The following is a 13,689-nucleotide window of genomic DNA, read 5'->3' on the forward strand; positions in this document are numbered from 1 at the left end:
CATCTACCCAATTCATTTGCAATAAGGACAATTTAACTGTTGTTTGCAACACAGTAAAGACTTCTAAGCTTTCAACTTTTTTCTGTGTCTCAGGCCATGGGTGTGTGGCATTTTTCAGAGGGAAAGAAGCCACTGCACTCTGGTTCGCTTACACTGGTTTGGGGCACTGCACCATTATCCCTGGTCTGGCATTAGAGTCAGGATGGTGGGACTACCTTTCCCCAGGGCACACATTTCTTCCACTTGATCAACCAGTTCTTCCTCTGTGGTTAAACTTAAGTTTTGAAGAGCAGTTTTCAGCACCCTTTTTCTTCTTCCTGGGAGTAGGAAAAAGACAAAATGTACCAAAAGGCCTGCTAGGCCGTTTCAGAGATTTCCTGATACAGTCTGGTTTCGCCTTTTGTGAGTTGTTGTCTTACTGGTACAGCTCCCCGTGTACTCACTCAGCTAGACAATCTGAGGTGGGCCCCAGTTCCCCTCTCCCTCTCCTTTTGGCCTCAAAGCCAAGCACAGAGCAGCCTTGTTATCCGTCTCTTCTCGGCACACAGCACCCCACCACCTCACCTCTTGAAGGATCTGCTCCTTCTCAGCAAGTTAAGCCATCGTTACATTCCTGGAGCTTTATTCCACCAACTCTTGATCAAAAATACTAAAAAAGTCTTTATTATTCCTGTTCAGTGAATTGTCTGAGACTTTAAACAACTTTTGATTTCTGGGAAATTAAAACTTACTCTCTTAATATCTCACATCTTCAGGGATCATAGTTTTCTTAAAAAAATACTGATTTTGCTAACTCAAAACAAGATATAATTTAGGTTATATGATCCCTTCAAATAAAACCTCCTGTGTTTAACTGACTAGTAGTTTAAGCACAAACTACTATGCTGAGCTGATTCAGGTTTATGTGAACTTGAAATGATACCACTAAGCTCTCAGCTGCATGAGCGACATCAAAGGGAGAGGACAGCGAGACGCCGCCCTTGCTCCTGGACTGCCGAGAGCTCAGACACATACACATTTTATGGCAAGTAATCTGAAACTCTTCTAAAAATGATTAACTGTTATTCTATCCAAGAAGAAAACAAATACAGCAGATCTATCTAATTAGTTAAGACACCAGATACTCTCCATACAGTTTCAATGTCTAGTAACAAACCTCTTAACTTTAAAATTCTGTTTCACAACTTCTAAGTACTCTTAACACAGTTGAAAAGGTTGATATCCGCTTTGAACTACACATAGAAGTGGCAGAGCACACAATCACCAAGCACACGTGCACACGCACCGAAGGTTCTCCAGTCTGGGAGGACAACGGGCGGTCTCGAAAGACAGATGCACACACACACTTTCAAACAGACTTCTACATGACGCGAAAGAAATATGATCGAACACCTAGATACTCTCTCTCTAGAAGTTGACAGAAATCTGTTTTTCATGCTGACTTTAGTGAGCCCAAGGGACAAGTTATCTTTTTATCTTACCAAAAACTAAGTGTGTAAAGTATGACCATCAGAAATTAAAACAAAACAAACAAGCATTTTAGAATAGTTTTTTTGGTACCTTCAAATTCTGACAAAACACAGCACAAAGAAAGTCAAATATGTCACTTTTGCTCACTGTTACCAGGGTTTTCCCTTAAAAAACAATTTCCATTTTTTTGGGTCCATACTCAATAAATAATAAAACTAAGCTCTTATTTCTCCATATCTGAGCTAACAGACCTAGAGTATTCCCTTAAAAAAGAAATAATTCTATCAAAAATAGGAAATGTTACAATAATTCAATGAAGTAACAAATCTATAATTGATACCACTTCGGGTGACCTTCCTTAAGTTCACACTTCATTGTTTCCCTTGATGAGTGTGTCTCAATAGACTTTTTTTGGTTGCTGTTAACAACACCCCATCCATCCCATATTCCCACATAGACTTTATATTAAACTCAAGAAAATACCCTAAAATGTTGTATGCAATGCCAGACTAAAAATATAAAATAATTGCTGCTGATAAAAATGACCTTCCTTTTATTCTTCACTTGTTACAAGTGCATTTTAAAATTCATTATTTAAATGAAATTTTTAAAATAATGACTTTCAAAAAATATATTTCAAGTCTCAAAGTTTCTTTGAGAATAGTTTCAGCAGACATAAGCAAGATCCCTATGCAGTTCTACATCCGTCATCAAAACCATCATGTTTTAGTAATCTTAAAGGGGAGTTCAAAAGGTAGATTTTTTTATGCATTGTGCAATACAGTACTTTCACACGTAAAAATAATTTACACTAAAAAACTCAAGCCCCAAAAGTCTGTTTATCAAAATAACAAGAACAAATGAGCAATGAAAAAATAGCAAAAGCCATTATAAAAAATAGTAAATTCCTATTTCAATTCCTGTGTTCACAGATTAAAAATGTTTATCAGCGGACTCTATCACACAGATTGTAGCATACTTCAAGCTATGATACAGAAAGATAATGTGGGATATTTGAAATTCAAACCGCACCTACCAAAACAGTTTTAACCTGAGTCTTTGACATCTTCAGAAACATCCTTGACATGTGATAAAAGTATAGTTATCACTTAGTAGGATAATTCAAGGTTAGTTTTCTTTGAATTGCTCTGAATAGTACTTCTTAAATATTTGTGCAGAATTATAAATATTTTTTTACCTTTTTGGGGTCTCTGAACACAAAGGAGTTTATGAATTAAAAATCTGTCATTTTTTTCCAGCTATACAAGCATATGATGTCTTTCTTGTTCAAAATGCCTTAGATTTAATCTTACTTTCCTATTTTGAGTTATTTTAGAATAAACGCAAGAGGTCAAAAGCTTATCATAGATACTCAAATATCCCCATGAAATACATCACACCCACTGAGGAATTTAATACAAGTTCACTGAAGAATATCAAATTAATCATTTCTTCCTATAAATATTTTCTTTTTATTTTGTGTTTAGAAGTTGCAGTTTTAAAGTACTATTAACAGAAAATACATAACAAAAGCTTCCTAACAAGTGAAAAAAATAATTATAAATGCTGGAAAAATTGGCCTCATTAACATATTTACAGACTTTTATTTAATACACACTCCATTGGAAATTAATTACATGACATTTATACAAGCATTAACATTTCCAGATCACTGAGCAGCGAGCACTTCCGTTCTTCACCGGCTGCAGCCCCGGAGGCGGGTCAGTCGGAGATGCTGCCGACTCGCCGCTCGGCGCCTTCGCCCGACGACGCTTCTGCCGAGCGCGGGTCCTTCCGCTGCTGCTTCTCTCTGCCCTGATCCTCCTGCAGCTTTAGAATTATGTTTCTGATTTCTTCTCTTTTTGTTCTCATTCTTGAGGGAGGAAACCAGTTTGCCAAATTCATAGGTAGTTCAAAATTGAGAATTGGATTCTGTAGAGAAAAACATCAAATGCAGATTAGAAAATTACAGTAAGTTTCAATCATAAAAGCATTCCAGAGTTAAAAGTGAAAAATCAAAATGTGATTTAGTGTTTTACTCATTATCTATCACAAGCCAGGGCATCGTGCTGGACACGGGAGGTGTGGGGCAGTTTCTGCCCACGGACCTTACCGCCTAGACCAGGGGCAAGTGAACCTCGGCTGACCTGGGCCAGGTGCGCCTACTACCTGCTTTTGTAAATGAGACCCTACTGGAAGCCCGCCACACCGACTCATTCACGTGGCGTCTGTGGAGGCTTACGTGCCACAATAGTGGAACTGAGGAGGGCCAGAGACCATACGGCTGCCGAGTGAAATATTTACTACCTGGCCCTTTATAAAAAGCTTTGTCCAAAAAAAAAAAAAAAAGTTTGCTGATCCGAGTCTAGATAAACAGGTAACGACTAAAACAATCTGATACTTTTTTCATGAGGGGAAGCATGGCGTCCTTCAAGAGCACGTGTCTGGGGGCTTCACACTGTCCCTAGGAGGCTGTTTGCACTCAGACCTGACCGAGTAGGGGGCAGCCAAACACGGGATGGCAGGCGCGGCAGAGAAGGCGCTGCAGGCCAGGAAATGTCTCCAGGCCTGGGGCAGGAGGGGCAGCACAGCGTGGGGCTGCGCGGCACGCGGGGGACAGAACGCAGAGCCGCGACGGTGGGCACAGGCCTGGGGCTGGATCGCGCAGGACACGCTCTGGAGCTCGGTCTTCCCCCGACGGCGGCAGGATTTAAAGCAGAAGAGCAACATGACCGGGTCTGGGTTTGTGAAAACCGGAAGGCAGCAGGCGCAGCTGCAGGCTGGGGGTGCTGCTTGGCGCCGGCAGTGGTGTACTGGGCCTGGACCGGGGCCACAGGGCTGGACATGGGAGACAGCGGACGGGGCTTGGTGGCACATGGGGTGTGGACAAAGAAGAGGACGGAGTCGCACAACTGTAAAGAGCACCCAGGACAGGGATGCGTGGTGCTGCGCCTCCCAAGTCGGAGAAGAGAGCGCAGGGGGGGGTGGCCAGTGGTGTCAGGAGGCCCTGGGGGCACAGCCCAGTGTCAGTGTAAGGGCGAGCGTGAAGCCAGTCTACAGAGATCTGAGGGGAAAGTGGGCTCTGTGGAAATGGACAGCGAATAGAAACACCTCCAGAAATAAATGGATGTGTGAAGGGGAAAAACGAGGGGAAGGAGGCAGTCCAAATGAGGGGAGGGGTTTCTTAAAGTCAAAAGACGAGCGGACAGGGAGACCCCATCAGTGGTGAGGAGTGAGGTCAACAAGCCTTGGATCTGATGAAGCACAAACACAGTCTTTCTATGCCTTAAAAATTCTCTGTTTTGGGAGTTTTTGCTCCCTAGGATAATTTCTGAAACGGTAATTTCGAAACTCTTTAAAATACTTGCTTACGGTATTTTTTACACTAGCATCAATTCAAATACACTACTTTGTTATTTATTATATCCGATCCAACACTCTGAAACCCACCTCAAAAAAGCTCTCCACGTACTGCAGGACGTACACGCCGCAGTCGCTGAAGTTGTCTTGCTGGGGGACCTTCGGGTTCGAGCCTTTCATGGCATCTTTGGAAAAGCTCCGTTTGCTTCCCTTTTTAACGTCCCACTCCACCTCTAAATACCTGTAAGAGTGCATGTTAGCAAGAATACACGCACATAAAGCCGACCGAGCCGCTCGTTCCCAGCAGATATGAAGTATGGGGTATGGTTTTGAACTTACTCTCTGAGAATTTTTACAACATTTGACCGAGAAGGGCCTCTGAGTGAGTCCATCAGTAGAATACAAGGTCTGCAGGGTACAAATGTCCAAATATTAGTGCTTCATAGTGTTAAAAGGCATAAAAAGATGTACATTAACAAAAAATTTAAAGCCTTCAAAATTCCCTTTGTATGCCTCAGTGAAACTCAGGGGAAAGAGTAAATAAACCTCACAGACACCCCCCACCAATACTTAAAAATCTAAGGTTATGTTAAACACTAAATTATAAAATATTAATTTACATTTTACTAAAGTTCTATAGCTGGTTCCTAAAAACACTTTAAAATTTAGGAGAAAGTCAAAACAACTACAAAAATTTGAACATCACCATATTCCAAATAACCAAAATTGGGACCATGGAGAAGTAAAAGAAAAATAACCCTAGTTTTAACTAAAACCCATTACAGGTAACAAAACAGGTAATCATAACATAACGAGTTAGGTTAGAATACAGTGTGTTTTGCAAGACTACTTTAGAAAACTCAATATAAATAATATTCAACCTTCAAAATTTTGTTGTAAACCCATGTAAGTGAGGAAATCTAATACAGTGCAAAGGGTCTTGGAATGTTTAAAGATCTAGCTTCTTCCTGCCTACAATTTTATGCAATTTAGAGATCTCTTAACTGATTTCCTTTATAAATGAAGTTTGCTTCTCAAAAGCTGTTAATGGAATTTCACCCAACATTTTCTACCAAAAAAGTTCAAAGAGATGAAGTCTAGAAATAGGTAACACTTCATCATGTAAGAAGTTTGGAGATCCTGGAAAGGTGTCAGAACATGTAATTCTGAGAACCAAGAAAACAGACCCCCTCACTGGGGGTTCCCACCTCATCATGCCCTGTCAGGGCTGCCTCGGGTCACTCCCCAGCCCCACGCAGGAGCTGCGGACCCAGTATAAGCTCTGATTCCCTTGTTATGGATTGGAAGGCAAATGATAACTTTTTGTCCTTTTCTGCTCCAAATCACCATATATCCAAAAGGAAGTGTTTCTCTGTGGAGATGTATGTATACACACATGCACATACATGGACCAAAATGACTGTCTGATCTCCCCAGTCTGGTCCCTGGACAGCGGGCATGACTCAATTTTCCTTACCCACCCTGACTTTTGCTTAAGTACTTGTTTGAATAAACACTGTCCCAATTACGCTTTATCCTGTGAGAGTACATAAATAAAAATTACCACACAGTTTGCAAGATATACAGTTAATGCTTACTGTTTACAGATAGTAGGCTTTAAATGCCACTGTCCTATTTCTGAATTGCAGTTGTCGTCAGCAAGGAATCCATCATCGCTGCTGTCATCCTATGAAGAGTCTACTGTCAGTGCTGAAAACAGTGTGAATGACTGACCACCTCACAGAGCTGCACTACTGAGGTGGTCAGACGTTAGAAAACGTGGTATGTCGCTTGATTCCTATTATCTATGCCACACACTGACATTTTAATGAAAAGAAACTGCTGGTAAGAAGTATACGAAAAATTGGTACATCTACTCAACCTCGAATAAACTTTTAAATACTGAATATACTGTCACTGATTCTTCTACAGTCAAATATTACTGCTTTTTTAGGTATTTTTATAGAAATACAGTTTACTGCCTAAGATAGCTGCTTCATAATAGGACATGAATGACTTACAGTTATTACTCTTTTATGTAAATAATTTTTTCACATAAAATATTTAAAGGGATTTTGGAAACAGTTTTCCTTGACAAAACCATATATCCACTTCACTTGAGAGACGACAGGTTAATGATACTGCGTCTTACCTACTATCCTGAATGTAAAACAAAGGGTTGTTTTTTATTCCCTGAGAAAGCTGTGGCAACCTTAGAAATGAAATAATCCATAGTAGAAATAATGATAATTAAGGCTAATAATACTACACATTGTTAGATGAACTGGTCCGCACAACTGCTCTGATCAAGGACAGGCAAGTAAGTGCTCACTGAAGACTTTGACCACAATCTGTGCATTGCGTCTGTGCATGTTGGGAAAAAAACTCTCTTATTTCACAGCTCCTGCCATGATACATGTACCTTAAACTGGGCAAAAGAGAAAGAACCACTGGAAAAGTGAAAAATATATATAGTTTTGCTCAGTCATGCACCACATAATAAAAAATTTAAACATCTGCCTCTTGAAGGTTAAGTTAGACCAAAGTATGGCCCATAAATGCTTTAAAGGAGCTGAGAAAGGGGTGCTGGGGGTGGTGGCTATGCTGGGGTAGGACAATTAGTTCTATATTAAAATTTTCCGAGGTAATATCAGTTTAGCCCACAGTAGCCCAAACCAAACTAGACACCCCAAAACAACACTAACGCATTTATCCTGGCAACTTCTGAGTTGAAAACTGAATTTGCACTTTGAGATGAGACCCCTATCTAGAAGGCATGAGCTACTGGTTGAAAGGAGTCACCTATAGGACTCACAAGAAAAACTCTTCATTAGATAAACGATCAGATCTTTTTGCCAAGCATTAGGTTTTACCTGGTTATCTTGATCCTCTGAGAAGTCGATGAGCTCATCGTCAAGCATTTTACTGCCTTCGGCTGACTCGTCACTATAGTTCAGTCTGATTTTGCTCAAGCCATCTGCATCAGCGAGAGACATGCCGTTCAGGAAAGGACATGTACATCCCTTACAGCATGTGGTGTGAGAATTAGTGCTAGCAGTCAAGTACCTAGTCATCATGGATACAAAATCTGTCTTAGCATGCAGTATCACCAATATAAGGTGCTTTTAATAAAAAACCTGGGTGACAATGTCAATTATGGAGCTGTTTCTACTACTGAGACTCTAAAATTCATTACGATTTAAAAACTGGTACCAATTGTTTTAGTGGCTATAGATACTTTTGTATAAGGTATGCCAGATCTTTAACTATTAACAAAAGCTACAGTAGTTTGAAAGCGACCTCAATGTCCAATGGCAGGAATAGTTGGCAAACTGTAGAATGTAAAATGGAAATAGTGTGCATTTCAAAAATCAAAACTGGAAAATATGGAAAACTATACAATACAGGGTAAAAAAAGTGAACATGATTACAATTAAGCAAAATAGGCTTGCTTTTGGACAAATAATAAAAAGAAGCTAATCATACAAAATGTTTCCAAAAAATGTAAGACTTAAAAGAAAATAATGAAACCTGAACCAGGGACTTCAATTCCCAACATGCTGTTTACTATAGATCATACCCCTTCCAAGTTTTAAAAAGCACAACTTTAAGGTATTTTAGGCAGGATGAAATTAAGTTTGGTATATAAGTTATTAAAAGGGAATAAAGAACATTAATATAAGGTGGGACGGGAAGACAGCAAAATAAAATGCGCTCCTGAAAGTGTACATATATACAACTAAATGCTGTGATCAGCAACATACCACATAAAATAATCAATAAAATACTATGGCAAATCCTCTTGTTATGCACAGAATAGCCTTTTCAATTTATCTTTTCCAAAAAGCTGTATTTTTATGTTTGCTTGATGCTAAAATACATAGATGTGAATAAATTTGTCCAAATCCTCAGGCAACTAAGAAAGGGTCAATTACAAACAAGTTTTTCTAGTGGCAAATTGTTCCTGTCTATAGAAACTCTGTCATGTAAATATGAACCTTATACATATTAATGTATGTGCATTGCAAAAAAGGGAAAAAATAATGTAAAGGGTGTAGTCAATTCCTTCAATTACTTCTTTAGTTCAGTAAAGGAATGTCCTGGTGTAGACTGAGGAGGGACCAGTCCCAGTTCCCAAGAGCCCCCACTACAGTGAGATCATGCGGAGGTGCTGAGTGGGGTTCTAGAGTTTACACACACACACAGCTTTCGTGTACCACAGCTAAGTGGCTCTTTCTATGATGCCCAGCTGAGAAAACAGCAAATGAAAGTAGTGATACCGCACATTAGTATTTTCCTACTGATGACCTTAAAAACCGAATCCCTGGGATATAAGTCCATCTATTGACAACAGCATGTTATTTGACATGAGTAGTCAACACTGCGAGTTATGTGTTCAATGGTTAAAATAAATCCTGTCAACTCTACACCCACACCAAACAAATAATTATTGAGATATGAATCATAATCAAAACTCTTACATGCTCTTCTGATCCTGATTATTAGTGTCATCACCTTGCACAGGACAGCCTGCTCACCCGAGGCAGTAACACCACCTCGGGGAGCACTCTGACTGCGCGCGCGTTTAGGTGAGTGACCCCCTAGAAATATGAGGACAGCCTGGGGCCTCATTCCTGAGAAATATGCAGGCCTACTCTGAGCACTGCCTGTCCATCTGTGTGGGACGCTGTCATTACTGGGTTAAGACAAGCATTAAAAATAATAGAAAATATCAGTGTATCACACACAATAAATTAATTTCCTTTAAGGAGATATCATTGATATGGTTACACACACACTGAAAACAAAAACAAAACTATGTTTTTAAAAGAACCATCTGTTTTATGTGGGTAAACCACATAAAACAGATGGTTCTTTCCTTTGGTCTCCACTAGGATCTGTGAGGGTATCTACTCCAATCTAACTGGCTACTCGTTGACTAGAACATCACCTTGCAGGAGAGGGCCACTAGGAGTCCCTGGGGTTTGGATATATGAAGCCTTAGGCTTTGTCCCATTGCTTTAGGTCATGCACTTCAATCGGAATTCACATTAAAGTGTATGAGAATACTGATCAAAGGAGAACTTTAAAAAATAGTTCTATGGAGATACAATTCACATACTATACAATTCACCCATTTAAAGTGTACAATTCAGTGGTTTTTGGTATATATGCACATATGTGCAACTATCTTCAAGGTGTTTTAGACCTTAAAAGCAAGCCCTGTGCCCTCCAGCCATCACTCCCTTCTCCCCACATTTCTGCCCCCCCCCCACACCCTGCCAGCCCTAAATAGCCACTAATGTACTCTATAGATTTTCCTGTCTAGGAAATTTCAGACAAAGGGAATCATATAATATGTGGTTTTGGGGATACCTTCCACCTAGTATACTGCTTTTGAGATCCATCCACCTTGTAGCACATGTCAGTCCTTTGTCTCTTTTCACTGCCTAGTAATATCCCATGGGGTGGATATACATTTGATTATCCATTTGTCATATGATGGATATTTGGGTTGTTTCTATCTTTTGGCTATTACGAATAACACTGCTATGAACATTCATGTATATGTTCTTGTATGAACGTATGTTTTTATTTCTCCTGGGTGTACATCTAAAAACAGTTTCTAAGTCACATGCTGACTCTGTGTTCACCTTCTGAGGAGCTGTCAAACTGCCCTCACAGCGGCTGAACCATTTTGCGTTCCCACTAATAATATACAGGGGCTCCGATTTCTCCACATCCTTGCCAATACTGACCAGGTTAGTGCCTGACTTAGTGGTTCCAGCCACGCTACTACAGGATTGAGAAGAATCTCGCTATGGTTCTGTTTACACTTCCCTCATGACTGGTAATGTCCAGCATCTTCTCATACACTACCTGGCAGGGCTGTTTCACAGGGTGCACACTGCCTTGCAGGCTGAGTCCTCAGAATGCCCAAAGTAGTAATTAATCCCTACTGTGACTGTTTACTGCCTCTTTTAACTTCTTTCTACTCAAGTACTAAAATAATAAAACTGAGAAAGAATTGCTACTTTGCCTATCTTCATTTCATATCCTGCTTGAAGAAACAGACTGGAAAAGAAAGTGAGCTGGAAAAGAGGAAGTATTTCTCTGCTTGTTTTTTGATGCACTTTTTTGTACCATCTGCTAAATCTCCCCTTCCAGCCTCTTACTGTGTGCCTCCCCCAGAGGGGCAAAGATCAGCCCTCCAGGACTCATGGCAGCTTCTCAACAGCTTTCTGACTTACTGAGCTGGCAGAGGTACCAGGAGTGTGTTCAGCAGTTACAAGTTTTGATAAAGGTTCTTTCTGAATTCCTGATTCTTCAAGCTTTATACTGATTTTGAACTCCAAAGAAAATGTATTAGACTTATTCACTTTTTAATAAGTTTATAAGGCACATATTATAGCATGTTATGGGTGTTACAAGACCATTTTACTTTGGGTTGGAGAGATAACTATACAATTGATTAGATATGAAATTTAAGTATTTGAAGAGAAACCTGAGATATCTGTAACTAGTGCTGGAAATGTTGAACTCATTCAAAGAAAAAAAAAACAGTATATTAGAACTCAAGGTAAATAAAAAAGCAGAGGTTGGACTAGTATCCTTCTTTACACTAAAAAATCCCAAGGAAGAGGGCAGAATAAGAAACTAACATTTAATTTGAATGTCAACAACTATTTTGGAAGAGAAACTTTAATTTCTGCTTATTGCCACTTGATCTCAATTTGCCCATCTGTAAATTGAGAAGACTGAACTAATTTGCCTTACTTATCTAAGACTGTCCAACTACTATTTATAATTTCCTGTGAAATAAAAAATATATTCAAGTTCTTATAAATGGGAAATGTAGACCTTGTGGCACAATTTTAGAACTGCGCTCTGGAGGAGGAGGGGGAGGGGATGGACTGTAAGAAGGCACAAGGGAATTTCTGGAGCGACAGGAAGTTCTAAATCTTGATCGTTGTAGTAATTACGTGACTGTATACATTCATCAAAGCTCACTGAGCTATACTTATAAAATGAGTGAATGTTACTGTAAGTAAATTATACCTCAATCAATCTGACTTAAAGAAAAACTGCACCCTGAGAGCCGGGAAGGACGTGTGAGGCAGTGGTGACGGGGTGCCAGCCTCCCCTTCCATGCTGGGAAGGCGACGGATGTCACCCAAAAGTGAAACATCAGAATCAAGGAGCAGCAATATGTCACTTAGAAATGTGGACGGAAATACCCAGGAATCCAGTTGAAAGTGTTTGCTTCAGGGGAGAAGTGGAGACGCTTTTAAGAGCTTTTTAAGGCTTTGGATGTATTTGACTCTGTAGTCTATGTACCTATATGTAACTATGATTTTTAAATCTTTAAGTTATTTTTTACAGTAGCATTTGTTCACACCTATTGTGCTGTCTTGAGTTTCTTTAATTGTGGTAAAATACACATTAAAATTTATCTTCTTAAACATTAAAAAAAAAAAACTGCACCCTGAAATCTTAATCCTGTTTATAAAAATATCCAACTTATTTGGAATTCCTTGATTTTTTCAAAGCATTAGAAACATACCTGTATGGTGCATAGAACTTAAATATTCATTCTGTAGACCATTCTCACTTTTACTCCTATCAACAACTTTCTGGCATGCAGATTCTTCTTTATTCGATTCTTCATTTTCACTTGCAGTATGATTTATCTTTTTCAGACTACATTTCACACTGCACATGTTTCTCTGATAAGGAGGGTCACTTTCTTCCTGTTCAGCACTTGAATCAATTACAGCTATGCAATGCTTTCTGTTTAGCATCTTCTTAATTACAGGCTTGACAGAAGAGTTTTGTGAACAACTGTCCGTTTCACTGGCTGAAGGAGAAGAAATACAACTATCCTCTACAGTTGGACATTTTGGCATGACTGTATTTTCATGGTAATGAGGATTAGGTTCATACTTTGGTTTTTCCAAACCAGGGAAACATATAACAGCCAAAAACCAGTGTGCACTGTAAAAAACAAATGAAACTACTGAATACATTATTAGAAAAGTTTATTCTATTTGGCAACAAATATCAATTGAAATGTTTTTTTTAAAACTTGTGAACAAATTAAAAATGCCCAATATTTTCAATTCTGAAATTAATCCATTAAAAAAACACTGTTTATATGGCCATTGATTTATTAACAGAATACAATGTCTACTCAAAAATAACATAATTTTTGTTAAGAATTATGTATCCTGCATCCACTTTTGGAAGTGATCCTTTGACCCTTTTCTTGCTTTCTGAGTGAAAAATTCATTATTTTTTCAGGCAACTTAACAACATGTAAATCATATCGCCCTACTTCGTCATTCCCATTCACCTTCCCTCTGGCTTATTCATGTCAAAGGACAGAAAATTAGCCTCAAGACTAAAATGTCTTCATTAGTCTAATTAGACTGTATAATAGTAAACATTTTGTGAATCTATTTTATATAATATATAGCTTTTTAATCACATCTGTGTTCTTATTAATAAAGTAGGAATTGCTTAACACTGAAGATATGAAATCCTTCCTTGTCCAAACAGCAGGCCAGGGGCCATGAGCGAGACACTGCACCACTGAAGTCGGCTACTGCCCACTAACCCGGGAGGAACTGCTAAGGGCTCACTACCTGCTCGGCACGGTGTTATGCGCTAGGACAGGTCGTCAGAGAACTTCCTCACTGAGCGTATTTGTCATATAGAAGGGTGTCCAGTAGGTATTTGCTGATTGGAAAAACGAGTATCTTGATATGGATAAAGGGCATTCTGTGTTCTCATTTCTGCAAAACGCTAACTTCCCTGAGGTGATAATACTCAGACCCAGCATTGGGTCCTCAGCGGACA

At 39.3% G+C, this 13,689-nt stretch overlaps 1 protein-coding gene across 4 annotated transcripts in view; it reads right to left on the reverse strand.

The window, feature by feature from the left end:
- Positions 1-3,054: 3,054 nt before the first annotated feature.
- SENP6 (SUMO specific peptidase 6) overlaps positions 3,055-13,689 on the reverse strand; it is a 107,195-nt gene continuing 96,560 nt past the window's right edge. For 3 of the 4 annotated variants that reach the window (XM_073224350.1, XM_073224351.1, XM_073224349.1), the window contains 6 exons: positions 12,395-12,825; positions 7,704-7,807; positions 6,429-6,517; positions 5,170-5,238; positions 4,921-5,071; positions 3,055-3,402 (listed from right to left, as the gene is read on the reverse strand). In XM_073224350.1, the coding sequence (XP_073080451.1) occupies positions 3,193-3,402; positions 4,921-5,071; positions 5,170-5,238; positions 6,429-6,517; positions 7,704-7,807; positions 12,395-12,825 (1,054 nt within the window). In that variant the 3' untranslated portion in view covers positions 3,055-3,192. Of the gene's footprint in view, positions 3,403-4,920; positions 5,072-5,169; positions 5,239-6,428; positions 6,518-7,703; positions 7,808-12,394; positions 12,826-13,689 lie in introns of those variants that run through there. The other variant, XM_073224352.1, reaches the window with a different exon arrangement.

The sequence above is a fragment of the Manis javanica genome, chromosome 16 (genome assembly GCF_040802235.1).
Source record: "Manis javanica isolate MJ-LG chromosome 16, MJ_LKY, whole genome shotgun sequence".
Lineage (NCBI taxonomy): Eukaryota > Metazoa > Chordata > Mammalia > Pholidota > Manidae > Manis > Manis javanica.